Source organism: Taeniopygia guttata, chromosome 2, assembly GCF_048771995.1.
Source record: "Taeniopygia guttata chromosome 2, bTaeGut7.mat, whole genome shotgun sequence".
NCBI lineage: Eukaryota > Metazoa > Chordata > Aves > Passeriformes > Estrildidae > Taeniopygia > Taeniopygia guttata.
This window is the reverse complement of record NC_133026.1, coordinates 138,919,536-138,946,135: the sequence shown is the minus strand read 5'-3', so window position 1 is coordinate 138,946,135 and position 26,600 is coordinate 138,919,536. Positions and strand designations below refer to the sequence as shown.

The window sequence follows — 26,600 nt, the reverse complement described above, 5'->3', positions numbered from 1 at the left end:
TTATTCGTCCCAAGTTTTTCTTCTAGAAGGATGTTTAGTTCTCAGTACAATTTTCTGAAAGCAGTTAAATGCTGTAATTATTTTAAAAATATGAAACACTGACAATTAGAACAAATAGAGAGCAATAGCTTTAAAAATTACATAGCTTACAGTATGTAATTTGCTGATATTTGTGGGATTTAGTTCTGTAGATTGATGGCCCTAATTGTTTATTTTAAAATAATCTAGATCAAATAACATGGCACAGCACTAAAGCCATTTGACCTGTCTGGCTAATTTAAAGCTCAACATAGGTAACTGCTAAGTAGAATATTCTTTATTTGTCTTCCTTCTGTTGAATATTCATAATTTCTATTAACACGTGGCCTTCAATATTTGCTTCTTTTTTCTTTCTTTCTTTCTTTTTTGTAGATAGTAGATTAATTAAAAGAGTTGTTGCTGTAAATACCTGGGCTGTGATCTTGCCTGGTCTTGTAATATAAACAGCATCAGATCTGGGAAAGTCATGCCTCTTGGGAAGTGGCAGATCACATCCTGACTATAGGTGGCAATCTCATAGCTTGAACTTTTACTTTAGGGATATTTCTTTGACTGCATCTTATGAAATAAATAGGGTTTATGAAAGCTGAGCTCTCATTTTTATTGTACGTTACTAGCTACTGAGAAAAGCTTGAAACTATGGAATGTCAGCAAAGCAAAAAGGCTTGATGTATCAGCAAGAATTAAAAATGTATTTTAAATACCAGGCAAACCTCAGACTGATTTTGAGCCCCAGTTGACATCCCCAAGGGAAATTTGGCTGACTACAGTTGGTAACAGTGGTTTCCTATTAAAGCTGCCTTGCCAGTTATTTTTGCATCATTAGGGATGTGTGTGTTTCTTCATGTGCCACACAGTTAGTGATGACAGCTGTCCAGCAAATCCCTGACTGGTGACAAACTGCAGTTATCCTCTAGCTCTGAACTTCCTCTCCTGCATTCTTCCCACTTACCCGTTTCCTGTGTGACCATTGCTCTCCTGGAATTATCTTTTGGTGGGTTACAGTAAAGACCACCTTAGAACTACTTTTAGCTTAAAAAGCAAATTCAAGTTTTCTGTTAGTCTCCACTAGCATGATACCTGAATTTACAGCAACCCCAGGACCACAGTGGCATGTGCTTCAGTTTGGGAAGTGATTTCCTAATGGGGAAACTGGCCTAGGACTACAATAGAATAGCTGAGGATTTCTGTCAGGGAAGTTTTGAAAGAGAAGGCTAGACAAATCTAGGGAACAATGCTGTCCTCCCCTGAGCAGTGTTCATCTTTCAGTCATCTGGGAGGTTCCTGGAGTGACACAGCTGGTGAGGGAGCCAGCTCAGGAAGGCACTGACTGGACCTGTTGTTTGGGAATGGAAAAGGACGGATGGGATGGGATGGGATGGGATGGGATGGGATGGGATGGGATGGGATGGGATGGGATGGGATGGGATGGGATGGGATGGGATGGGATGGGATGGGATGGGATGGGATGGGATGGGATGGGATGGGATGGGATGGGATGGGATGGGATGGGATGGGATGGGATGGGATGGGATGGGATGGGTGGAGGACATCTTGGGCACAGTGATCACAAAATGAGTTTTCAGTTTTTGGAGAAATAGAAATAAGGTTTTGCTATTTTGGTCAGCAAAACCAATAGCATGGGCTTTTGGAGGACAGACTTTCATCCACTTGGGAGAGTGGTTGAGAGAATCCCTTGGGAAGAAGCCCTGAAGGGCAGAGGAGTCCAGGAAAGCTGGACAGTGTTCAGGAAGGAAATCCTAAAGGTGCAGGAGCAGACCCTCCCTGTGTGCTGAAAGATGAGTGGTGGGGATGAAGACTATCCTGGCTGAATGGGGAGCTTTGACTGGAACTCGGGACAAAAAGGAGAGTTTATGACCTTTGGAAGACAGGATGGGGAACTCAGGAAGGCTACAAGGATATTGTGGGTTATGTGGGGAGAAAAATGCAAGGATGAAAGCCCACGTAGAGCGTAATCTGGCTGCTGTGGTAAAAGACAATAAAAAGTATTCCTATAAATACATCAGCAAAAAAAGGAAGACTAAGGAGAATCTCCAGCCCTTATTGGAGGTGGGGGAACACATAGGAACAAAGAATGAGTAAACAGCTGAGGTATTTAAAACCTTCTTTGTCTCACTCTTTAATCGTAAGACCAGTTGTTCTTTGGGTACCAAGCCCCCTGAACTACGTTAACAGTTGGAATTGATGCTCTCAGAGGTCTTTTCCAATAGAAGCAATTTTATGTTTCTATGATTCTATCTTCAGCTCTCTTTCTATGAATCTAAGCATTCATATTTGTGAATCAGTGACTGGCTTGGATTGATTTCTGCCTTCCTTCTGGAAGACAGAAAAATTACATGCTCAGTTTTTCAGTGGGAAAAGTGGCACTTTTGGTTAGATAGCATTTGTCTTCTGTACAGATTCCTTAGAAAATGAACAAATTGCAAATCAAACAGAACTTTCCGAAGGGGCAAAGATTTTAAATTCAGTTTTGTCTTCATTAAGTAGTGAAAGAAAGTGAATTGGATATTAAATGGAGTAGCTGTTAATTTCTTACCTTTACTGGCACCCTGGCATCCACTCATGCCAAGATCCACCAGGAAGATCTGCTGGATGTTCTCCCAGCCCTCCATAATGTCTGCCAAGGTGCAGCAAACTGAATATCTCTTTGGTGAACAGAGGTCTCTCAGAGCAAGCTCAGCTGGCTTTCTGGGGAAAAAAATAATCCTGCCCATCTCAAAATGTTAATATGATAAATCAAAATGAAAAGTTTAGGTTTCTTCTCCTCCCTTCCCCCACCCAAAAAAGACAAAAACAGGTATATTGCTTGAGTTACTTAGATAGCTTGTGGAGGTCTGTGGTTGTGATGATGGAGGTACAGACTTTGTAGCTACTTTAAAAAAAAAGGTTTCAAATAGTTTAATGGCTTTGAAGCTGACAACTAGGCAAATAAATAAATAAATTTGAAAAAAAGACAAGTATAAGGGTTTTTTGTGATAAATCTTAATAAGTAGATTTGGATTCCAAATTGTGACTAATTTTCACCAAATTTTTCAGGCATCTGTGGCTGCTCCACATTCTTTCAAAATTAGGTGAAATTTTTAAGAATTCTAGTTGAATTTTTGCTTTCTTAATAGGGCTTCCAAGTATCTCTCAGCACGCTCAAAATTCTAGTTGATGAAGCATAGCATACAGATTTTAATTTTTTTTTGAATTCTCTCATTTCCTTGAGGTCATTAGTTGCATTGCAGCCCATCAGTATTACTGGCTATTGATCAATGACACACAGACTGAAATGACACAGTATTCTGGATTGTCCTTCAGACAGCATCATAACAATGAGAACAAAATATGTTGTTCTCTCTCTATTGCTCTGCTACTATTTTTTTTTTCCAGCACTTATGATTTATTATGACCCTTGAGTAAAGTAGTCAAATCTGTCAGTCTTCAAAAGATACCAGTCATGATGGGCCATTATTTCTGAGACTGAATATTAGGGAAGACAATGTGGTAGACAAAGGCACAGAACATCTTCTGGGACAGATTTCAGTCGCTATAGTTTTAATGTAGACATTGATGATTACCTGTCCTTCACCAAATAGACACTGTAATAATTTCAAATTGCATTTTTCATGTTTCAGCCATTGTTAAAAACCACAAGCTGCTTTCACATCAAAAGTCCACCTCCGGCATTCACATTTGATTGGAGGCTGTTGAAAAATGTTCTTGAGCTGATATTTAGAAATCCACACACTTTTACTGGATTGGAAGATGACATGCTTTTATCTTTTGAGGCAATGGGTATTATTACTCATTTATCTTAATGCAGAGCCCATTCGATCAGCAGAGGTCAGATTCAGTTACAAATTACAGACCCTTCAGGGACAGTGAGTTGAAACTATGGTGTCTGCACATGGATTCTGCTCTTGTACAATTGCCATTATGCCCCACTGATAATGATGTACTCCCTCAAAAAGTGCTTCACCTTGGCTTGAACAGAACACCCTGCTCACAACACAGCTCCAGCACACAGTAACCTGCAGGGCATGGCAGGGAGCAGTGGCTGTTCCTGGTATCCTGGAGCATACCTGTTTCCCCCACCACTAAGTAACAATATCAGTTTTTGGGCAGTTGCACAGGAGAGGTGGGAGAGCTTCCAAAGCCTTCAACACAGAGTAGAATCCCTTTCCTTCTGTGGCTGACCCTGATGTGCAAAATGGCTCCATGGACTGAAGCAGAAGACGCACAACTGTGCTGTGCTCCTTCCTGGTTTTTCACAGGGCAAGCCTGGCTTACTGGAGGAGGGAGACTACTCCATTTTAAACAGACGTATAGGATTTTCCCCTAGCACTAGGTTTTTAGTGCTTTGGAATCCAGTGATTATTTTGGAGACAATACAGCTGCTCACCTTTCCCAAAACTAATATTTCTACAATATTTTAATTTTGTGATTTTTATTTAAATATTTATTAAACATCAGATAGCTGCTTCAGCAGCTTTTTGGTGATGTGTTCATGAAAGCAGTTCAGAAAGCAAGTTTACAGCCACTTGTACGTGCAGCCTGAAGAGCCCAGACACCTCACAAATAAGTTATGCATGCACACACAACAGATTCAAAGATGTCTGCTAATAGCATCTTCACTTCTATTCTGAATGTGTGGTTGTGAGCATGCTGGAAGAGAGATAGGTTGTTGTGTGAAACACTGGTGCTGGCAGATCAGACATCTCCTGACAGGTCATGGGGGTAAGTACTTGTGATTGCCTCCACTTTTACAGAGTTTTTTTGCTTTTAAATAGCAGGTTTGTGCTCAACCCCTCTCTTCAGGCTTTCCATTTATTTGTTCAATCAGAACAACTGATTAGAAAAGGGGGTTAATGGTCTTTACCTGCCTTTAGTCCTCCCTCCCCCTGTGCCTCTTTTACAAGCAGTAGTAAAAATGTGACCTCTTCGAGTCCAGGTTTGTTGCCAGCCAAGTTTTGAAGGTCAGTTGAACTTTAGCTGTCCACTATCTCCTGATGAGCCTCAGTGGCCAGTGGAGCTGTGCTGACCTTCCTGTGTGTCTGATTTGTATGTCTCTGTCCTTGTGACTTACAGGTTGGCCACTGACCTTGAGCAATGAAATGTCCTCTTACCTTCCCTGCTCTCCCCTGGCAATTCCTGAGAAGCAATAAAAATGAAAACAAGAAAAGATAGCAAAGTGTAGGATTTCTACAGAAGTAATGTGGTTCAACACTATTATTTCAAGAGTGGACCTTTGCTATTTGCAAAGCTTTGCTATCATAAATTACTGCTATTCTAATTTCACACAGTGCTGTCATGGTCTGAAGTCATTGCTATAGAAGAAAATGTATTTTACACCAGCATACTTCTTAAATCACAATGGTCAACTTAACTAAGATGAAAAGCAATCGGTGTCCTAACAAATGGTGTGCGGCATTTGCATCCTGTGCATACTGCCTGTGTGGTTTTCCCTGGAAAGATTCCTGACATTATCAGGAAGTTAGAATCTCCCGCCTCACTGAAGAATAGCTCTTACTTATGGACCTTCAAATCCCAACTTCATGCATACCAGAAGGATTTTCGGTCATGGTTGATATTTCAAAAATAGATGAATTACCATTTTTTCCCTTTTTGAGTCTCCTGGACTTTGATTTCTGTGTATTTAGTTAATCAGTTTCTGTGGCTCTCAAGACAACACATCAGGATTTTAAACTTTTCTTATGTTGTTGTGTAATATATTTTTAATTAAGGTAAAGTGAACAAAGTGTATGTGATCCTGGGTTTTTCACTTCCTTGTTTCTTATCTTTAATCTCCTGCAATGGAAAGGCAGTGTGTTAGACTCCATCAAGATAGAAGAATCAAAGATTCACTTCTTATACAGCTCTAGAGGATTTAAGGTTCAAGGCAAAACATCCTGCAAACCCTTTAGGAGTGATAACTATTTTGTATTACTACTGCATTCATATTGGTGCAACATTCATGGACCACATGCATGAAAAGCTGTATGTGAACAGAATAATTATACAGCCAACTTTTAACTCTATATGAGATCTATATGATGACTCTCTGATCCACATCTGGACTTGGTCGGTTTTTTCTGCTATTTCATATAAGTTGGAAGGATTTCACCCCCCACTGCTCTAAGTAGACCCAACTAGACCAGCTTGCTCAGGCCCTTGCCTAGTCATGTTGTGAGTAACTTGAGGGGTGGCTATTCATAGTCTCTCCCAGTATCTGACCATCCTGACACACAGAAGAGGTTTTCCTGAGTATCAAATCGCAATTCCACTTGCTTCAATTTGTGTATATTGAATGCCATCCTCTTCCAGTGCACCTCCAAGAAGAATTTGGCTCCATCTGTTCTGTAGTGTGGAAGACATGGGACTCTCCAGGCTTGTTTCCCAAGGGCATGGTCTAAACAGTTGTTAGGAAATTCTAGTTAACTTCACCAAACTCTGGAATAAACTTCTATTGCGAATTGGGATCAGGCATTCCTGTTTGGCTATAGGAAAGGTCCCAGATCACCTGCCATTCTTGCATGGGTGAGTTCACAGCACTTAGGTACTTTTCTTGCATGTAGAGGTCTTTGGATATGAGCCAGAGCTGTTTGAAAATCCCATTAGTCCACAGATTAAGGACATGTTTGAAAATATTGCTGTGTTGATGTGCTTGACTCTCTTCATTTTGTCAAAAGTTGGCTTGTGTCATGTCATTTTAAAGGATAATAAGAAGGAGTTCAGACTTGAACAGACCAGCCTTGAGATTGAGTGTCTTGTCCATGCTCAGCAGTGCCTGTAGCTGAGGCTGTCAGTGTATTCCTGGGCTCTGCACTGCATGGGGCATGGCAAGGGCTGGATCAGTGGGGTCCCTGCTGTGGCTCCCACCTGGCCTGCACAGCTCTGGCTGCTTGCACTGCCAGCCACGTGCATCGCTCGCTCGCTGCTCACTGTTCACAGGAGCCAATATTGTGCCCTTTGGGGGATTTTCATCTGTGCATTGACTTCAATCCAGATCTGATAATGGCACAAGCCACCTTTGAGCCACCGCTGAGGTCAAAAAAAGAGAAAAAACAAAACCAGACACGTTTTCATTAGCTTTTTAAAAAAATCCTAAACAATGTGCACATTATTTCCTGTTTAAAACTACAAAGTTTAGCAGCAAAACAGGCCCCATCCGCATGTGGTATGGGAGGTGTTGATATCCCCTGCCTACGGCTGTCACTTACACCCACTCCTGCATCACAATTTGCCTCCCATCAAATGAGCTCATACAAATATCAGTGTTGTTGCATATGCTGGGGTTTGCAGGATGTATTTCTGCATCCCTGCTGTTCATCTTGCAAAAACCCTTTCAGTCCCAGCTGTTATTTTCAGGAACTGACAAGTGGGTTTCTGTAAATTAATCAAATTTATTCTGAACATGGGTGTAACCCTTCATCAAAAGACAATGAAAAGGCAAGAAATACGTAGCAGAACATATCCCAGCCTGTGTCAAATCTGGCTTGTCAGCACAGAGAGATTTTAAGGAAGAGGTAAAATAGCAAGAAAATTCTTTCTTGTTTGCTCCTCCTGTGCTCAGTGTAAGAGGATAGTGTGGGTCCGGGATTTGGGAGGAGGTGTTGGAAAAGGGGGTTAAACAAACCATTTACTGTAAACATAAACTGCTAACTTCACAGTGGTCTCTGAAAAGACATATTTTCAATACTTGCTGCAGTGGAGTCTGCTGGCAGTTTATAATTTGTTTACTAAACAGGGAATGTAATTGAAATGTCCCTTATGAGGTAACAAAAATATAAAATAGCTTCTCAGAGTAGACCAAGGCCTCTGATTTAATTATCTGTAAGCCTCACAGATTAAAAGTATTTTTTCATCCATTCCTGACAGCCTGAAGTGGATGGATAACCAAAATTCAAAGAAAAACCTTTTGAAAAGGAGACCTGGCAGATGAAAGAGCAAAAGTCCAAACAGTTTGTAAAAGAATTTATCTCCACTGAGATCCCCACTGTCTTTATGGCAACTCATTATATGTGAAAACTGTTAAAGGTTTGGAAGCTTGATATCCATTGGAGGGGACAGGGGTCCCCATCACTTCAGGCACAACAAGCTGGCTCCTTTGAAACACTGCTGTGTACCAGGGGAGTTACTCCTGAAGGGCACATTGTGAGCAGTGGCCAGAAAAGCAGCAGGAGCAGAGCAGCCATGCAGGTGGTGTTGAGGTTGTGTCACCCCTCGCAGTGGGTGCCTGACACGCAGAGCTGGTCCCCCAGCAAAGGCTGGCACTGCTGGGGCAGAGCTCGGGCGTGCCCTGGCGCGGGGGTCTGGCGCGTCCCAGCCCCGCGAGTGCCACCGTGTCCTGCGCCGGAGCGTGGCTGCTTCAGCCAAGGGCTGATGGCCAAGGCTGGCTGCTGGTGTGGCTGCTGGAATTCAGCAGCTGTTCTTGCACACGTTTTGTCTGCCCCCAAATCCCCATTCCTGCCAGGTGTGCCACAGGAGCCCTTGCCACACCAGCAGAGACTGCGGTGTCCCTGTGGAACAGAACACTTAACCTGACTGCAGGGGAAGTCTGTGTCTGGGCAAGTTGTCAACACAGCTCTCCTCTGGTGTCATCCCAAGCCCAGCAATCGCATTATCATGCACAAAAAAAAGATGAGATTTCATCCCTGTAGCACATTAAATAGTTCCTGAATTTGGAAAGGTAAACAAAGAAGGGTATATGGGGAAAAAGTGGTGTTTCCGTATAAAGGGGTGAGTAAATGAGGAGCAGAGAGGTTTGGGTAGCAAGAACTATTTTCACTGCTCTTATTTTCTTAGAAAATGTTCTCCCTTTTCAAGTTTGTGCTTTAAGACCTTGATCTAGGGGTAGAGTATGTCTAGGAAACAAAAAAATTCAAGTTTGCTTCTGGCATAAATATTTCCAGCTTCATTGACTTGAGGTGGAATTTCACCTGGGAATATAAGTGGTGACCCCAGTGACACATAGAGGGAACACTGGTACCCGTTGCTTGGAGGTACTTGAGCAGTGCCCAGGACACCAGGAAAATATTTGCTGATTCATTTTGCTGTGGAGTACTTACTTTCTAGAGTTGATCTAACAATTTTGGCTTTGAAAAAGTGTTGAGTTTGAAAAGTTTTTTAGAGTGGATGATGATTTTATTTGTCTGCAACACAGATCGATGCACTTTGAATTGTACATGTGCAAGTGGTAACTGGAGCGAAGAAACTGTAGTGCAAGTGCCATAATTCTGCAAAATTCTGGCTAAGAAGCAGGCCCTAATCATTATCTAAAACCATGCCCCTTAAATGTATCTCAAATGATATTTAAATTTACTCTTACACAGGCATTTCATGTTATCTTTATGGTATGTCAGATATTAAAATCTTTAAATCTTGAATAAATCCTTCACTTAGCTGCCCATAAGCAGCACGTTTTTTGCTTTTGTTTTGTAATTTGCTATTATACCGATACTTGGTATGACACTTGTAGATCTGGATTAATTTCCCATGCTGATTTGTGATGAATGTGCCCTGTAGGCTAATGGTATCTTTTCAGCCTCTCTTCCTCCTTTGTAAAATTTGCTATTACCATTTACAGGACAGCATGTTCTCTTTACACCTTCCAGAAGTGCCACCTGCCTGTTGAACAGCATGGCATCAGCTGTTACAGCCCGATCCAAACCCTGCAAAATAAGGGAATAGTGGTGCAATTCAAGGTTTTTAAGGAAAGGCAGTATCTTTTATTAGATCAGCTCTTACAGTTGGGAAAAAACAGGCAGGCTTTCAGGCACACAAATCCTTCTTCAGGTCTGAAATAGCAGCAGTGTTGCTTACACCAGCATTCCTCATCAGTGAGGCAGCTATGGTCCCAAAGCTATGGTGCTTACAAGTGTGTGCCTTGCACGGCCCTGCTCACTGGGGAGGGCTCAGAGCGGAGCACAGGCACATCCTTTGCCTCCTCGCCTCTTCCCAGCACACACCCTGCAAGCCAGGGACACATCCTACAAGGAGAGGTAGTGTAAGGTCACTTGTTCTTGAGACAAATCTTCAATACCTTATGACCAAGCCCCATCTTCTCCACTGTCACCCTGCTGTTGGGAAGGACTGAGGCAAAGCTGTGGGCTTCATGGTGCAGGTCATTAACTTCAGGATTTGTGCTGGAGATTCTGTCTCCTAATATTTACAGCTGTCCAGCAGAGAGTTGTGGGAGCAGCTGGCAAAATCAATTTTATTATCTTTCTTGTAATTGCTTTACAGGGAACAGTGTTTCCCAAAGTTTCTGAAGTCGCTGTTGACTGACCAGTCACCTGATAGCAAAACCAGTCACCTGATAGATTGAAAATGCTGCACAGGCAGGATGGTTCTGCAGAAAAGCTAAACATCTTCCCATAGTCTGTAGATTGCTTGTAGTCATGGAAATGTCATATTTATCTTCCTTTTTCTTTTCTAGAACTCTTCAAAAGTATGTATTAAACTCTTTCTAGTTAAAGAACTCAGGTGAGGTGGTCCAAAATTAAATGTTAACATTAACATTTACTGAATGTTAACATTACCTATACACTCATTTCTGTATTGCCACACTAGGAACTGGGGCGTTAACTGTAGTTAATAGCTGTGGTATTTAGAAGCTGAGGATGCTTTTAGCTCATGTAAATATTTTCATGGTACATGGACTGTGAGAACTCTGGATTTTGCATTCTTTCCTGAGTGTAGTAATGGGTGTGTTAATTATGTGGCTTCTCTATTCGGTCCTATTCGAAAATGAAAGATTGTGTTTCAAGAAACTGTCACCACAAGAAATTGTAAATAAGTATTAAAGCTTCTGTAGAAATTGAAAGCATGAACTCTTTATGACTTCAAGAGACATGAAAAACCAATGAGCAAGTAATGCTGTAAACAAGAATATGATTATTGGAAAAGCTTAGTTCAGAGGGAGAAATACATCTTAAGAATCTTAGTTTAAGATCTGGTTTTGGGCATTGTGTTCTGATGTAAAGGTGTGTTACATTGCTCTTGGAAGCCCTTAAAAGTTTAGAAATTTGTGGGAGCATATCTTTGTATAAAATACAAGTGTTTCAAATGTGGTTCTGAAATCATACCTGGGTGTGTCTTTCCCAGGCTGGCCAAACTTTGATCCCTTTTATATGTTTCTCCACCCAACAATGTGCCCAGTGATGCATGCCCATGGCAAGTAGGCTGGCATCAACCACAGAACAGTGCAGACAGCTGCTTCTCTATCCCAGAAGAGGTTTTAGTGGAGGAGTCATGAAGACAAGCAGATTCTCTGGTGAATTTCAGAATTTGTTTCATTCCTTTTAGTATCCAACCAAGATGTTTGTGTTTGAAAACATGGCTGTGAGTGTTACTGTGGACCAGTGTTTCTTTTTCTTTATGTGCACCAAAAGGAAAATGATTAGTTTGTCCATGAAAGAGCTTCATTCTTACTTGAAATAAATGTCCCTTCATATTCCCATCTATTTTAAGACACTTGTATGCTGCCAGAGTAGAAGTAAAAACCAGAATCCACACTTGTTTATAATAATAATAATTGTGTAGCTATGTGAACATCACATATCTAACCTGCAAAATATAATTCACCATCTGGATTCTGCAGACAGTAAAAGGCTCTGATGCTCTGGTCTTTAGACGTCTTTGACAGAAAGATTTGAAATGTGAAGGCAGATCCATCACCAAGTCAATGCTTGAGATGAACCCCACATTTCAGTTGGATCTCTTTATAAAGGCATTTCTAAAACTGGAAGAATAGTATGAAGGAAGAACAAGCAAAAAAAAAGTGAACTGCTGAGGAAAAAATAATCTACTCCCAAACCACTAATTTTGCTACCTGTCACTCTTCTTTAATAGTGATGATGTTGCAGTTTTTTTAAACAGGAACAGCAGCAGTAGTGTCCAGGCCTCAGGTTAATGTGCCAGCAACACATGAATGGTGCACATTATAAATATACATTTAAGGTCTTTTCATGCATACCACAGCTACCTAACAGCCAGCTCCATCTCAGTGTTCCAATGCTGCTTTTATGGAGTAGCCTGTAGTAAAGGAAGGCTGGAAATGACAGTTCTAATGATAGCAGCAGATGACTTTGCATGTTATTCCATTTCTGTTGCATATGATTATAAATTCAGGTGGGAGATGTCAAAAACCCAGGGAAGTAAAACTCTCTTATGTTCATTTTCTCACTCAGCACTCAACGTGCTTGTCTCATCTGGCTTTGCATGCTGGTAGCTTTGTCTTTTGTTGTTTCACTGAGGCTTTGCTCTTTTCCAGGTGCCAGGAGACAACGAGAAGCACTGGAAGCCAGTGTTAGTGGTTTTGACAGAGAAAGACCTCTTAATATATGAGAGCATGCCACGGATAAAGGAAGCCTGGTTCAGCCCTGTGCATACCTACCCCCTGCTCGCCACCAGGTACCTTTGCTTTTCAGTCATGACAGCTTTCAGGAGCAGTGGGAGCAGCTGAGTCAGCCAGGAACAGGTGTAGCTGGTACACAGCTGTGGTCACACTTGAAATGTTGTGGTTGGAGAAGTAAGTTCTTCAGTGGGCTGATGTGCTGAGCTTAACTCTTCTCTTCTCCTCCATTTCAAGTTCTGGCTGAAGCTGATGACCAGAAACTCACTGGGATTTTGGATGTGGCAACTTATCCTGGATTCAGAGGCAGGAATGATGAAAAAGAGCTGAGAGCTCAATCTCCTGGGATTCCTATCTCAGTGTCCAGACCTGTGAGCTAGGCAGAAACACCCTGGCTTCCAGCTGCTCCTCCAGGCTGAAAAAAGTGGACTTGTTGCCCTGAGTTTAATGTTCTGATGTGGCAGTTCTACACCACCAGTTTGGGCCTTTCAGAGGGCTCCACATGTGATGGAAACACATCAGCACAGCTTCTGTTCCTGCTCTAGCAAATTAGTTCCTGGATTTTTTAGCTTAAAATGGTTAGCTTGGAAGACATATTCTGGAATCTAGGTTAGGAATAAGAATTTGCTTTATTTGGAAGGTAACCATTAACACTCAGAGAGAGCTTTCCCATAGTTGCCTTTATGCAGTGGAAACTGTCTGTGCTTCTTGATGTGAATCTTAATCATGTTCCTCTGCCAGTATGGCCAAAGGGCTTGAGAAAGAGCTGTTGTTCCTTGTTTCAGCCTTGCTACAGGCCTCTATTATACCATTTTCAAAGAGTTCTCATTCAGAAGGGCTAGTTGCCCTGGCCAGAAGCAGTGGGGCTCTTACTGCACTCTCATTAGTTAATTTTTTGTTCTCTGTGTCTCCCCAACTGAACTGACGCTTTGCTGCTAAGTCATGATGTTAAAAAAAAAAAAAAATTGAACTCACTGATTTACATTTATGGTGTGTTCCATCAGTGGTAAGCCACCTTCTGACTTCTCCTTTGTTACCCTAACACGGGGTGAGAGACACCAGCTTGCAGCTGGCTGCATGGTATGGTGCTGGATGCAATTACAATTCTAGGTGACAAGTCCCAGTGCAAGCCGGGTAAATATTGCAGCCTGTGTCCAGCTGTATCACTATGCCTTCGAGTATGAGAAGCAATAGGACCCCAGCAGAAGGTGATGCATTTCTTCCCCTTTTTTTCAGGGTTTCATTTTTACATGAGCTCAAATCCTCCTTGAAATGACTGGGTATCCTGTAGTGCACCCTTCCCCTTCCTGGCCACACGTCCTCATGTGTAAAGACAACTCCTTGCTGAGTATTGCCAGCTCCCATCATCACTGAGACCAATTTACTGCATCAAATAATCTAAGTCCACATCTTGGGGCCTGTTAATTATTTTTTCTCATGAGGTCACATTGGATAGCAGACAGCCTTGCCTTGGGTGGTCATTTCCTTGTCTGATGGGATACCTTCCATTGATTTTCATGCTGGAGGGGAATGAGAAGCTGCATAGCGCATGTGTCAGGCTGCTGAAGGGTCTTTACAGACTGGGAAGAAAGAAAGCCAGGATGGTCTGTAAGAAAGCCAGGGTGCAGTTCAGAAAGGACAGGTGCAAAGGTCAGTGCTGGGGAATAATCACCTCTGCAGTTTTGGGGTGGAATATGAGCAACAAAGTAGTTGCTCTGCCAGGAAGCACCTGAGCACTGCGATAAAATTGCTTCAATTTAAGGTGTTGTGTTTTTGAGAGGGGAAAATGGAGACAATAATCTTGGGTTATAGCATCAGTGTTGCATTTTGGGCAGATGTAGTAATCATATCTAACTACAGAGAAGGAGTAAAGCCTCAGGTGTTACTCCATGTTCATGAGAAGCATTGCACTTCCAAAAAGATGCCAGTTAACTGTGGAAGGTCTAAAAGAAAGCAATGCAAATATATAACATCGAAACACTATCAGGAGGGGAATATTTAAGAAACCTTAGTAGCTTAATCTAGAGAAGTGCATGGAAAACATGTCAATAGCCTTCAGATGTGAGGATAAGACACAAGGAGGACAGGGGAGTATCTTTTCCAGATCCCTCCTGAACACAGCAGGACATAGTTGACTGCACTTGTGGCAGGGAATTGGTGAGGCGCTGCTTTAGATTCTCTGGGAAGGGCGTGCAATCCTCAACACTGGGGGCATTGAAGGATGGGTGACACACAGCTGGCCCTGCTCTGTGAAGGGAGATGTGCTGGGTGACCTCCTGACAACCATTCCAGTCCTATTTCTGTGATTTCTTACTACTATCACTGAATGTAACACCCAGATAAAAAGACAGCAGCTATACAGAATTTGGTGTTCAGAATGGAGTCACAATGTGATAAATACACATATGGACATATATAGCAGACTCCATAAATCTGCTATAGGGATTTATAGATCATAAATATATATTTATGATCTATAAATATATATTTATAGATTATATTTATATTTATGATTTATGGAATCTAAATCATAAATATAAATTCCCTAAATCATTACACCTCCTGTTTTGGGTGATTTTGATTGAAACTCTGCAGGGTTTTATTTTTATGATCTATCACACTGAGTACAGTTATAGCAAAAAAAAAAAAAATCAGGTTTTCTGTTGGTATTGACTGCTGTGTTCATTCTCAGTCAGTGATTCCCCTTCTTGTGATGAGATTTTTAATCCCCTCTGTGCATTGATCAGTGCAATTTAGAACTTTTCACCTGGAAAGTTTGCAGAGCACATGTTGCAATCTTAGCTGCTCCCATCTTTCAGATTTTTATGAGTCCTTGGGAAAATATTTTTGCTTAGCTAATGCATATTTGAAAAGCTGCTGAAACTGGAAAACTTCAGTGCCAGATACTGTACAGAGTCATGCTTAATCTACTCAAGACATAATGAGCAGAGAAAATTGGAAAAATGGTAGAAGGATTACAATCTTCTTACAGTCCTTTAACAGCAAAATTCCAACATGCCCTTCTTGTTTGATGATTAGTTTGCCTTCAACCTATGGATGACTTTAAGACCTAAAAATATTTTCCAGTCAATTTTTCTAGCTTTGTGTGGAATATAAATAATAGCTCAAATAAAACTGAGATCAGATTTAAGTTGTTCCTTTAAATCTATTCACGGGGAGGCAGGGCAGCTGGCACACAGCCCTGACTCCAAGGACCTTTTTGTCATAATCTCTGTTTCAGTGTTTCCTTACGCTTGAAAAACAGTGCCTCCTTCTAGCATGGGAATGGGGCTTAAGTAATTACATCTTATATGTTTGCAATCAAATTCCATCATAGCCAGATATGAAAGGAAAGGGAAAAAAAAATAGCAGCCCTTGTTGGGCTCTGATTAAAGATCAGGTAAGAAGCTTTTGTGTACAGCTGAGGTCTGTAACCAGAAAGTATTAAAGCAGTTTGATAGTTAATGACATGGGAGTCCTCCTTTGGGGGAAGGAGTTTGGGGGCACTGTTTAGTCATCTGGGCAAGTGGGCAGGAGGACAAGCAGAGAGCATTGGGTGCCCTGAGTGCCCCAGGAAGGTGTATGGGTGCTATGCAAGTTCTCTGCTTGGCTTCCCAAGGCAGTGAGGCGGGCTGTGGGTGCCTCCATGCCGATGAATTGGGAGAATGTGCATAGGTTTCCAAGGAGTACAGCCATTCCAGGGCAGGTTTCAAATGCCGTCAGGGTGCCACAGGAAAGGTCAGATGGCAGTGGTGTTCTGATCACAGTGTTGATGCACTTGTACGTGGTCTCTTCTGAGCTAAATCTCAAGTGAGCAGCTGAAGGCTTCCTTTGAATGTCAGTGCTGGTTTCACTGTCCTTTCTGCAGAGACCATTAGATCTCGCCCTTGCAATAAATTGTTGAAACTCTTCCCATAGCATTAGGATGAGAAGCAGGTCGCAGTGCATATCACCCTGCACCAGCACTCCATATTAGACCACATCCATCTCGCTATGACACATTTGCAAAGAATAAGGTTAAAAAGGTCCCTGCAATACAGAGAGACGAGGGCGGAATGCGGGAGGCTCAGAAGCGGAGCGTGGCAGGGCCGCGTTGGCAGGCGCTGCGCTCCCCGCCGTGCCCGGCCTTCTCCTGCCCTCTCGCGGCTCACACATTCCTCCAGAAACCTCCACGGGGCACAGGAACCTTCAGGGGCTTGCCTGGGTATTGCCAGAGCCGGGTCTGGGCTGCTTCTTTGGCCCTGGGGTGCAGCAAACGCCGCTCACACACGGCCTCCCCTGCAGTCACAGTGATGGGAGGCAGGAGCGAGGGGAAGCCTTCTGTGAGGTTCCTAAGGCTATTCTTTGCCTTTTAAGGCATCTCTGTGGTCTTTAGGATAAAACATCTTCTAAGTAAATGAAATGGCCCGCATTAATGCAACTTTATTAAAGCATCCTTTGACTTGTAGCCAAATACATCAGTACTGCCAGCTGGTACATAAATACTATCAAATGTCCCCCTGCATGTTTGTCTAGTTCATGTTTAAGTGCATGACTTTCCAAAGTGTGATCTGGAGTTCCTTGATGAAAAAGCATTTTTAAATAGTGAGACTGGATTTTTAATAATGAGGAGATAATAATAAAAGGCAAACAAGAATCAATGTTCATGGTGGATTTGTTCACATACTTTAATTTGTAAAGTACATCTTCAGTCTATCCATATGCTGAAAAATCTACAGTACTATGGATACAGCATGAAGGTGTGAGGGAGTGGATGGTGGTGCTGTTTTGGAAGGAAATCAAACATTGGAACCATCTGTTTGTTATGTATTCAGTGACATAAGTAATAGAAAATGATTTTTTATATAGCTGATGAGCACTGCATAAAGGAGATGACCCAGGAAAAAGGTGGAATTGTTTTATTTTTAACTACACACTTGATGTGATTTTCCAGGCTGCTTTTCCACAGCCTAGTAGCTGAAGGCAGCACGAGAGCAGTGGCCGTGCTGTGCCTGGGTGACCACCCAGGACAGACAGCAGCAGATGTCACTGGAGATTTCAGTTATCTGATTCCTGCCTTAATTATCAAGATGTAGCTTCCCTTCAGAGTTTGCACCCTCTCAAAACAAATGAAAGGGAATTTAAGTTTTTGGGCTGTTTGTTTGCCACTCAGTCCCCAGTTGCAAAATCTGCCTATAGTACAGCTAGGAGGGCCTGAGTATCAAAGCTGAGTGGGGCATTTAACTCAGCCTTTCTAGAGGGAAAAACCCCCTTCTTGTCCTGCCCAGACACAGGGCAGGGCATGTCTGACCAGGACATTCTGTGTCTCGCTTCCCAGGAGCGCTTGGGACCATAAAATCAAAGGGGATGCTCAAAATCAAAATAAAGTTTCCATGAACTTGAGCATGAACAAATCTTGCAAACCTTCTAGTGGGGTATGAAAGAGGGGTGCATCTGTTTGCCACAATGTGCATCTCAAATGTCAGCATGGACTGTAAGGGAATTGGGGAAAATTTCAGATGCCCTGTGGCTGGTGTTTCAATAATTGAAAAGCCAAAGCTGTGCTTTTCTTTCCTTTCTGCTTTTTTCTTTTCTACTAAAATGTCCGTGTTTGGTGGCATACCTGTACAGTGTCAGCTAACAGGCAACTATTCTTGTTGATGCAAAACAATAATTTGTGAGTAAATTAGTATTCAGTAAATTAGTTTAATCTAATGTTTTCTCCTTTAGCACAAGTGTTCTACCATGCCACATACTTTATAGACTACTGTGAAGTATACTGTTTGCCTATAGAAAGAAAAACAAAAGGTACAAAATAGAAATAAGCTTTTCAAATTTCATTTTGTGATTGCCTCTGAGAGCTGGTCTCTGAATCTCAAAGAGTGATGAGCTCCCCTGGATTATTCTTTTCAGATGTATCAGTGCTGTGTCCCTGAGTGAATTCTCTGTTGACTGTCCATACTTTTATAGGGAAAAAAACAACATAAAAGGGCAGATTTAAGGAATAATTGTTTTTTATGAGGCATTGATTTTCTCACTCAAAAATATTCCCTGCTCTTTTTGTTTTCCCACATGAACAAACCTTTCCTGGCCATAGGAGAGCAGCTGTTGATGCTAGGCAAAAAAATGTTAATTGCAGACAAATGTGAGAGAATTTCAGATCACAAGTGGCTGCAACATTTTGCATTTTACAGGTTCCTTATGGGAAAAGTAAGTACAAGACAGTACTTTGGCATCTACATATTTTACGGAGCTTCATACTTTATTCAGCTTTATTTATCATTGAATTTGATGGCAGATGTTTAAGCTTTAGAGCAAATGCTGCTTCACCGTGGAAGCTGGATTCAGCTGCCTCATCTGAGCCAGTACTTGTATCTGTGGACCAGATTCCATTACCAGTCAGAACTGATTTCTCTCAGTTCCTCAATCAAAGGGATGTTTTGTACAATTCATTTTAAGTAATTTTGGGACATCCATGTCATCACCTGTGTGTCCAGCTGCTTCTGTACTCACTGCCTTGGACCTCACTCTTCTGAGAGAGAGTATAGAGGAGATGCAAGTTCTCATGCTCCCAACCATGTGTTTTAGGAATGTGCAGAGCAGAGCTGTGCTCAGGTGGGGATTTTGGTGCAGTGAGCTGTTGTTAGAATTGCCTGATGTGTTTTCAAATCCAATTGCAGGTTGGTTCATTCTGGCCCAGGAAAAGGCTCACCGAAGTCAGGGGTGGATTTGTCATTTGCAACCCGTACCGGTACAAGACAAGGGATCGAAACTCATCTGTTCAGGACTGAGACCAGTCGAGACCTCTCATTGTGGACAAGGAGTGTAGTGCAGGGCTGCCACAACTCTGCAGAGCTCATCACAGAAATCACCACAGGTGAGCAACACCTGCAGCACTTCCACACCTCCACACCCTTCCCGTGACACTTGTGCCAGTCCAAGTTCCTTCTGTTAGAGGTGATTTACTTAAAAAATGTGCATGTTTGGGATTCTACTTGTTTAAAATACTGTCAGGTTCTGAGCCAGTCCCAGCTGCTGTGGTACCTGTGTCCAGTGACACGTTCATTGTCATGCTGACTTTCGGGGTTGTTTTCAGCATGTTGTTTCAGAAACAAGTCTGTAGTCAGCCATGTAGGCCTGCATGTCAGAGAGGAGTGCTTGTCAGAGGTTTGTCCAGAAACCCACAGAAAAGAACATTTTTCTGAGATTCAGGAAACTCCTGAGAGCCCATCAGGAGTTTCTCCAGCAGAGGGAGGAGGCAGAAGAGGACTGGCACATTCACAAGTATGAACTGATCATTTAGTCACCCAGCTCTACACAATAAAGGAGAATAAAAACATACAAACCAGTCTAATAACCACATTTTGATGGGTAGTAATTTCCTTCCCCGAACATCAGGGTGTCACTTCTCAGTGCTTCTGTACATGCAAAATCAATTGTAATATAAGTACTTGGCTGCAGATGCTCTGGACTCATGCCCTGTTTGGCCAGGTAGCTGCAACCCTGGGGTGACTCTGGGGTTTGAGGCTGGGCATTTCTCCTGAGTGCCCCCAGGCTTTGCAGTCCTTCCCCTGCTAGTCCTACAATTGGCAGGGCTGTTAATGTTGAATTTTATCTCCAGTCATTTCCTAAAAATGTGAGAGCAGGAGCCAAAGCACAGATCCAGCCATGCCAAAGGGCAGCTCTTGTTTCTCAAAGCTCAGGTAGAGCCATGGCTGCTGGCCAGCTGCCTGGCCTTAGCCCAAATAGGGAGCTCAGCATGCTCTGTGAGGGGCCTCTGATGTCCAAACCAGCCAGAGAGCTCAGTGGGAACCAGCTCCAGAACAGGTCCCTCTCCTCAGCACCATGACATAGATGCCATGCCTCCTAAAGAAGGGCATCAGCCCCTTCTTTTATCACAGTGCTTTTATCCCACTGCCAAGGATCCTTCTTGGTAGAATTGTTCCAAGAAAGTGATTGAATAGTGAATTTGGGATGTGAACTCCAAAACTCTTCATTCTTTAATTTGGATCATGGCCCCTGTTTCAGAGCTGAGGGGGAGATGCAGACTTTCTGCTGCAGTAGCTATTATGTACAATTATCTGGGCCCTTTTTCAATTACCACGACACTAATGAGACTCAGGAGCGTCTTCATCTTTGTCAAAATACTTTAGGGAAACCCTTTACAACTCCTAATTTTCTCATGCATTGTGTGCTGTATTTATTGATTCTGGCTGTGTCTGTCAGATACAAGAAGAGTAGTTGTGACTTTGTTAAGGTTTGGAAGGAGGAAATACCACCTGAGCCTTCTTAAACTTCAGTACACAGTTTTTGTCAGCATGTAGCTGTATGATGGAACATGAAGAACTGCTTTTAAGAATGTGAGGGACTAAATTTTGATGTCTTCTCCAGCTTGCACATACAAAAGCCAGGAGTGCCGCTTGACCATCCACTATGAACACGGATTCTCTCTTACAACCGAACCGCAAGATGGTGCCTTCTCCAAGACAATTGCACAATATCCCTACGAAAAACTGAAAATGTCCTCAGATGATGGGATAAGGATGCTTTATTTAGACTTTGGAGAAAAAGATGGAGAAATTGTAAGTACTGTGTTTAGAAGGGGTGCATGTTACCATCCCTTTGGTTGTCGTACAGGCTGTGGGGTGGAGAAGCACTAATGGAAGCTGTACTAGATGAGCACTGTAGGCCCCTTCCAACTGAAATACTTTATTCCATTCTGTTCCATACTAACAATTGGCCAGTGACAGGTTCTAGTACCAGTATTTAGATACTGTGTTTTCTAGCACAGCGTGATGATCAGGCTTTAGAAAGAGCTAAACTAAAAAGACAGTTAAAATCTTAAAACCATACAGAGATGAAAGATTTGTCATATTTTAGAACGAACTTTACCTCTAAATAGCCAGATGTTAAAATTTTTGTATGTATCCATTTCACTTTTTTAAATGATTGAGGGTGGAAGAACTTAAGAATGAGACCTTATTAATTCCAGTGTACACATAGGGACTTCATGTTATGACACAAGTTATGTTTTTAGGTGGTTTTGAACATGTAGTTGCTGAAAAAAAAAAGCTATGGATGTTGTGCAAACTGTCTGCATAGGCCTCTAGGCTGTCACAGTGCCTAAAAATAAGATGCATATTCCAATGATCAGTTTAAATTAATTAATTACGAATGTAAACATAGTCTTTCCTCACAGATTTTTTCAGCAGTTCCTAAACGTGGTGGGTACTTAATTCTAAACATCATCTTTGTTAACATATATTCTGCAAACTCCTTATTTTCAGGCTTTGAAGGGAATTTCTTACTAGCTGTCAATAAAGTTGATTCATGACTGCTGGAAAGGTGTTACAAATGAGTGTTTGAGATTGCTTAAAAAATCACCAGCAAGGGTATCAGCACAAACCAGATTTAATATTTAGCGACAGCATGACAGAGTTTGTTGGCAAGATTCACTTTACTTCCTACAGGACAATTAAGGCACACCAAGGAAACAAAGCAGCAACAAAACAAAAGCAGGCAATCAAAATCCAGGCAATCAAAACAGAAATGAACTGAGAACTGTCTATGGGGCCTGTGTGGGTGTTAAGGTGTGCATATCAAAAGGATTGTGAAGGCAAGGATAAAAAAGAACATAGTATAAAACCTTAAGAGCACTCAAACTTTACAGTACTTTAACTTAACTTACACCTTAAACCTAACAATTTCACAAAAGAGCAACACTTAACTTATGCCTAACTTGACTTATAACTTAACAATTTAACAGAGGAATAGCAGCATTTAACCCAACTTAGGACTTCAAAGTTGAACTTAGCAACTCAATAGAAGAACAGCAGCCTTTAACTTAGCTTAAAACTTATGACTCAACCTTGCTTACAGGCCTAATTTACTGAGATATCTAAGGTTCTTAAACATTTAAGAAAACCGCATGTTTCCCAGATTTGCTAAAGCATATACACAGGCAGAAAGAGTCAGTGCAAGCAAGGTACCTATGAAAAATTCCCCTCAGAGGTCAGGGAAACACCCACTTTGGATGCTTTTGCATCTACCACTGGGAAAAGGGTCAGGCCTCAAGGACTGAGGGTACCAGCCCAGGACTTGTTTGGTGATCCTCCAAGTACAGACCTGCTAAGAGGGAGGTGTTGGTCACAGCCTGCTGCAGTTCAGGAGAGCTCAAAGGGTCTCATTTTGGACAGCTGTTCATAGGGTCACAAAAGAGTCAGCTTTTGTCATAACACTGTTTCGTCCTGGCCACAGTTTGGGTTGAATGTTGTGCTGTTCGGGCAAGGAAAAGCTTCCAAGGTTGTTCATAAGAAAAACAGGAACTCCTTAGAAGCAGTAGTTCCTGGGAGCAGATGGGTGTTTCTGATAAGCTTAAGAAGGGATGAGCCCAGGTGCTGCTTTTCAAGGCCAAGGCCTAACGAGCATTTCTCAGATTGCAGTGCAGCATGGAAAAAGGAGAGAGCAGGGCAGAATGCACCACCACTAAAGGCAAACGTGGCCCTGTTGGGCCTCTGCACACTGACAAGCCTGTCATGCTTAGCAAGTGCGTGGTGAGATCATCTGAACCATGACTGCAGAAAACAAAGTCTGAGTTCAGTCTCACGGCTGGCTGGGAGAACAGAGAAGCAGCTGTGCAGCACTGGCTGAAGGTACTTCAGCTGCACCAACAGCAGATGCACTGGGCATCAGACAGAGCAGTCCCACCACCATCCCAGGCAGAAATGGCCAAATAAATGGCGTTGAGCTTCTTGAAGAAGTGCTTGCAGAATCTGACTCAGTTTTCTGCTGCTCACCCAGGTGATACAAAGCCAGAGGCATCAGGATCTCACCTGCTTCCAAGATGCTTATTAGTTTTAGTAACCTAAATATTTGCTGCTGAATGTAAAGGAAAAACAATATAGTGTAGAGTTGTTATTAATAGAAGTCTGTTCAAAATACCAGACAGCAGTTTGAGTATTCAGTAAATTATTTCCTTTTTGAGCTATAATTCTCAGCTTGATTTTTTTTTTCTGTACTTTCAGCAACTGGACCTTCATTCCTGTCCAAAACCAATTGTTTTCATCATTCATTCCTTCCTGTCAGCAAAGATCACGAGACTGGGCTTGGTGGCATAAGTGGGATCCATCTGTTTCTTCAAAGAGAGACGGGGTAACCACACTAAGTACAGTCAACAGCAGCAACTTGTCCTAGCTGTCAGCAGACACCAGCCTGGGACTCAGGACGGGGCATCAGTCATTTCTGCAGTCCTCCAAGGCCCAGGTTTCATTTTGAGCAGCTGAGGAGATGGCATGACAAGGAAGACGGGGGATTTCATTGTAAATAATGGGATTTTAAAATCCCATATGAGACCGTAAAAGCGTGTAGTACCACACATGTAAATGTTTCAGAATCATAAATTGTGCCTATTTCAATGTACTTGTCTATATAAAGTAAAGGGCTATGCAGACAAGAGCACTTGTTGGTTGTGATGCAAGCCAAAGTTGGTTGGGGAGAAATACTCTAAAGATTGTCCCATCAACTGAAAGCAAAAGGTTCTTTCAGTTATAATTTGTGCACCTCTTCCAGATTTTTCTTTTGGAGCACTGCCAGAACCTGTTGCATGAATACCCAGCAGAGCCTGCAAATACACACCTTTGAGTTGGACACTCTGAAGCAATCCAGCTGTGGCAGGTAACAGCTGGAGGGTCCCCCCCAGGGGCAGTTTCACATTAAGCAGTAACCACACGTCACCCACATTCCTAGTGATGGAGCCAAAGCAGGACCAGCCACAGGGATGGTACTGAGAGCCAGCTGTCAGGTGGGACAGGCAGGAGGATCCTTTGTTAATGAACACAGGATGCATTTTTATAGTGACTTCCCAGAACAGCTTCATGAGTTTCAGCTGCCTGGGAGCCCCAGCTCAGGTAAAAGTTACCCGAATCCATTCTGAGGCATGATGATGCTTCTGCCAGCATATCTCCATGGTATTTTTCCACTAGAAAGCCATACTAAGATTCTGTCCTCCTACCCCTACTGAGTATCTTTGCTCAGATAAGTCTGGTTGTGTGGTCTTCATAGAAGAATAAATATAGGGAAGGAGGAAGACTTGATTTTATGAGTTTGTGAAAAATGTATTGAAGCAGCTCCACAACAGTGAGAAACATACACCAGGGCAGGAACATGAGCTGCACTCCTTGACATGGAACTGCTCCTATGGGCATGACTTGGCAAGACCAGATTTCTTGCTGGGGAAATACAAGATGTTCATCTCCATGCCCACAACTTACTGGTGACTGTTTGGCACCACAGCTTACTGGTCTGACTCAAAACATAATTCATGGAGTTTCAGCCTTATTCACAGCTACTTGAGCAGCAAAAACCAGGGAGGAATGCTGACTTTCAGCACCAGAGATGATACACACAGCACACACCTGGAAATAATGAACTGGCATCACATTGGTGGTTCCCACCATCATTTCATATTAATCTGGTGGGAATAGGAAGAAGTAAAATGGGGACGTCACTTACATTACTCTTCCTTTTTAAAAGGAACAGCTTCACACAGGGGTGAGGTTTTGTCTACTTTTAGAGTTTTGCTCTGAATTCACAGTTTGAAAAACAGGGAGTAATATATTCAGTGTTTGTGGATGTTCAGTTTTCATATTGCATTTCTTTTATTCCAGAGAATGCACACAGATTTCAACTTCGCATCACTCGGCTGGCAAAGGGAAAAATTAAAAACACATTTTGGTTCCATGTTGTTTTTAAGCTAAGTTTGAGATTTAAGCATGTCATGCTGTCTATTCAAAGCATAAAAACATGGTGATTTCCATAGGTATCTTAATCATCAAAACCAATTAAAATATTGGGATGATGGGCTGAATTCATAAATACAGAAAATAATCACTGAAGAACAGCTCAATGCCCCATTGGAAGCGCAGCCCCATTCCCAGGATCTCTCATCAGTCAAAGGCACACCAGGTAGAGATCCACCAAGCTCTGCACTTTTGTTTTACTGTCATGGTACTTGCACTTAAAAATTAATTCCTCATGTAAATTAACGAAGTAGGAGGTAACATGTTACATAACTTACCAGTAAATTCCAGATGGACATTTCTCATTTAGTGACCACTGCCATTCACACAACTTTCTGTGGCAGTTACTTGGGACTCCTTGGGCTTGGGAGCTTCCAGGAGATCTGAGAAGCTGAGAGCAGTCGGTACGCAGGGGGACAGGACTCTGAGGAGGAGCTCATGTCACCTTACCAAGGAAACTCTTGTGTCAAGTCTTTAAAAACCAGTTCAGGACATTTTTATTGCTGTTCTAAAGTACAACTTAAAAATTTGGAGATAGGCTCCAATAAAAGTTCTGGGGTGGGGGGGGGGGGCAGATTAAATACATGTGTAAACTATACTGCACTATTTCCTTATTCCTTTTAACACTTAAAAATCACTGGAATGTTATACCTAACATGTATGTGCATTGTAAATATTAAAAATTCCTATATTAGTGCCAACAACTAAATTACACAAAATGTAATCTAAGGTGCTCAGTACTATATGAAGTCTAAGTGAATAACTAAGCAATTTGCAAAGAAAATTCATATTATATATATTTATAGAAAAAAAATTAATTATGATTACAGATGCTATTTCTTCATTTTCAGATTTTGGACTGATTCATATTGGATGGGATAGACAAATGAAATATGAACCTACTCCACATTTATAAAAGTATAGTGAATATTTATATTTTAGAGGAAAAAAATATATTTAATAAAGTCATTTATTGGATTTTTGTGAGGTGAGCTTACTTTGTATCCAGACAAACTATCTGGAAGGCTGTCCTTTGGTTTTGGGCTGGGTGAAATAAATTTAAACTTCAGTGCTTCTATTAAGAATTCTATTACTGGAGAGAACTCTTAATTGCATTGGTGGAATGACTTAAAAAGTTAAACTTTGGGAAAAAACCCTGAAATCCCATAGGGATTTTTCAGGGCAGGTGTTCAGACATCTCTGCTGAAGTTGCAATGCTTTCTCTGTTGCTTATACTGGACTAGGTGGTAACAGAAGACTTACAAAAAAATTAAGAAAAGCAGAAATTTCTGCTCAAGTTTCTGCATTCAAGGACTGAGGCCAACATGTGCCTTTTTTCTCTTAGGAATGGTTATGGGAAAACAAATATTTTTTCTCCTTTGATATAATTCTTAAGTTAGTGGCCCAAATAGAAAAGCTAACTG

The 26,600-nt window shown here is 41.9% G+C and overlaps 1 protein-coding gene across 1 annotated transcript in view; it reads left to right on the top strand.

Annotated features, from left to right (window-relative positions):
• SNTB1 (syntrophin beta 1) overlaps positions 1 to 26,154 on the top strand; it is a 111,601-nt gene extending 85,447 nt beyond the window's left edge. Inside the window, exons 4-7 of the mRNA XM_030266624.4 lie at positions 12,320 to 12,459; positions 19,060 to 19,256; positions 20,771 to 20,961; positions 23,404 to 26,154. Of these exons, the coding sequence (XP_030122484.1) occupies positions 12,320 to 12,459; positions 19,060 to 19,256; positions 20,771 to 20,961; positions 23,404 to 23,496 (621 nt within the window). The 3' untranslated portion in view covers positions 23,497 to 26,154. The remainder of the gene's footprint in view (positions 1 to 12,319; positions 12,460 to 19,059; positions 19,257 to 20,770; positions 20,962 to 23,403) is intronic.
• Positions 26,155 to 26,600: the final 446 nt, after the last annotated feature.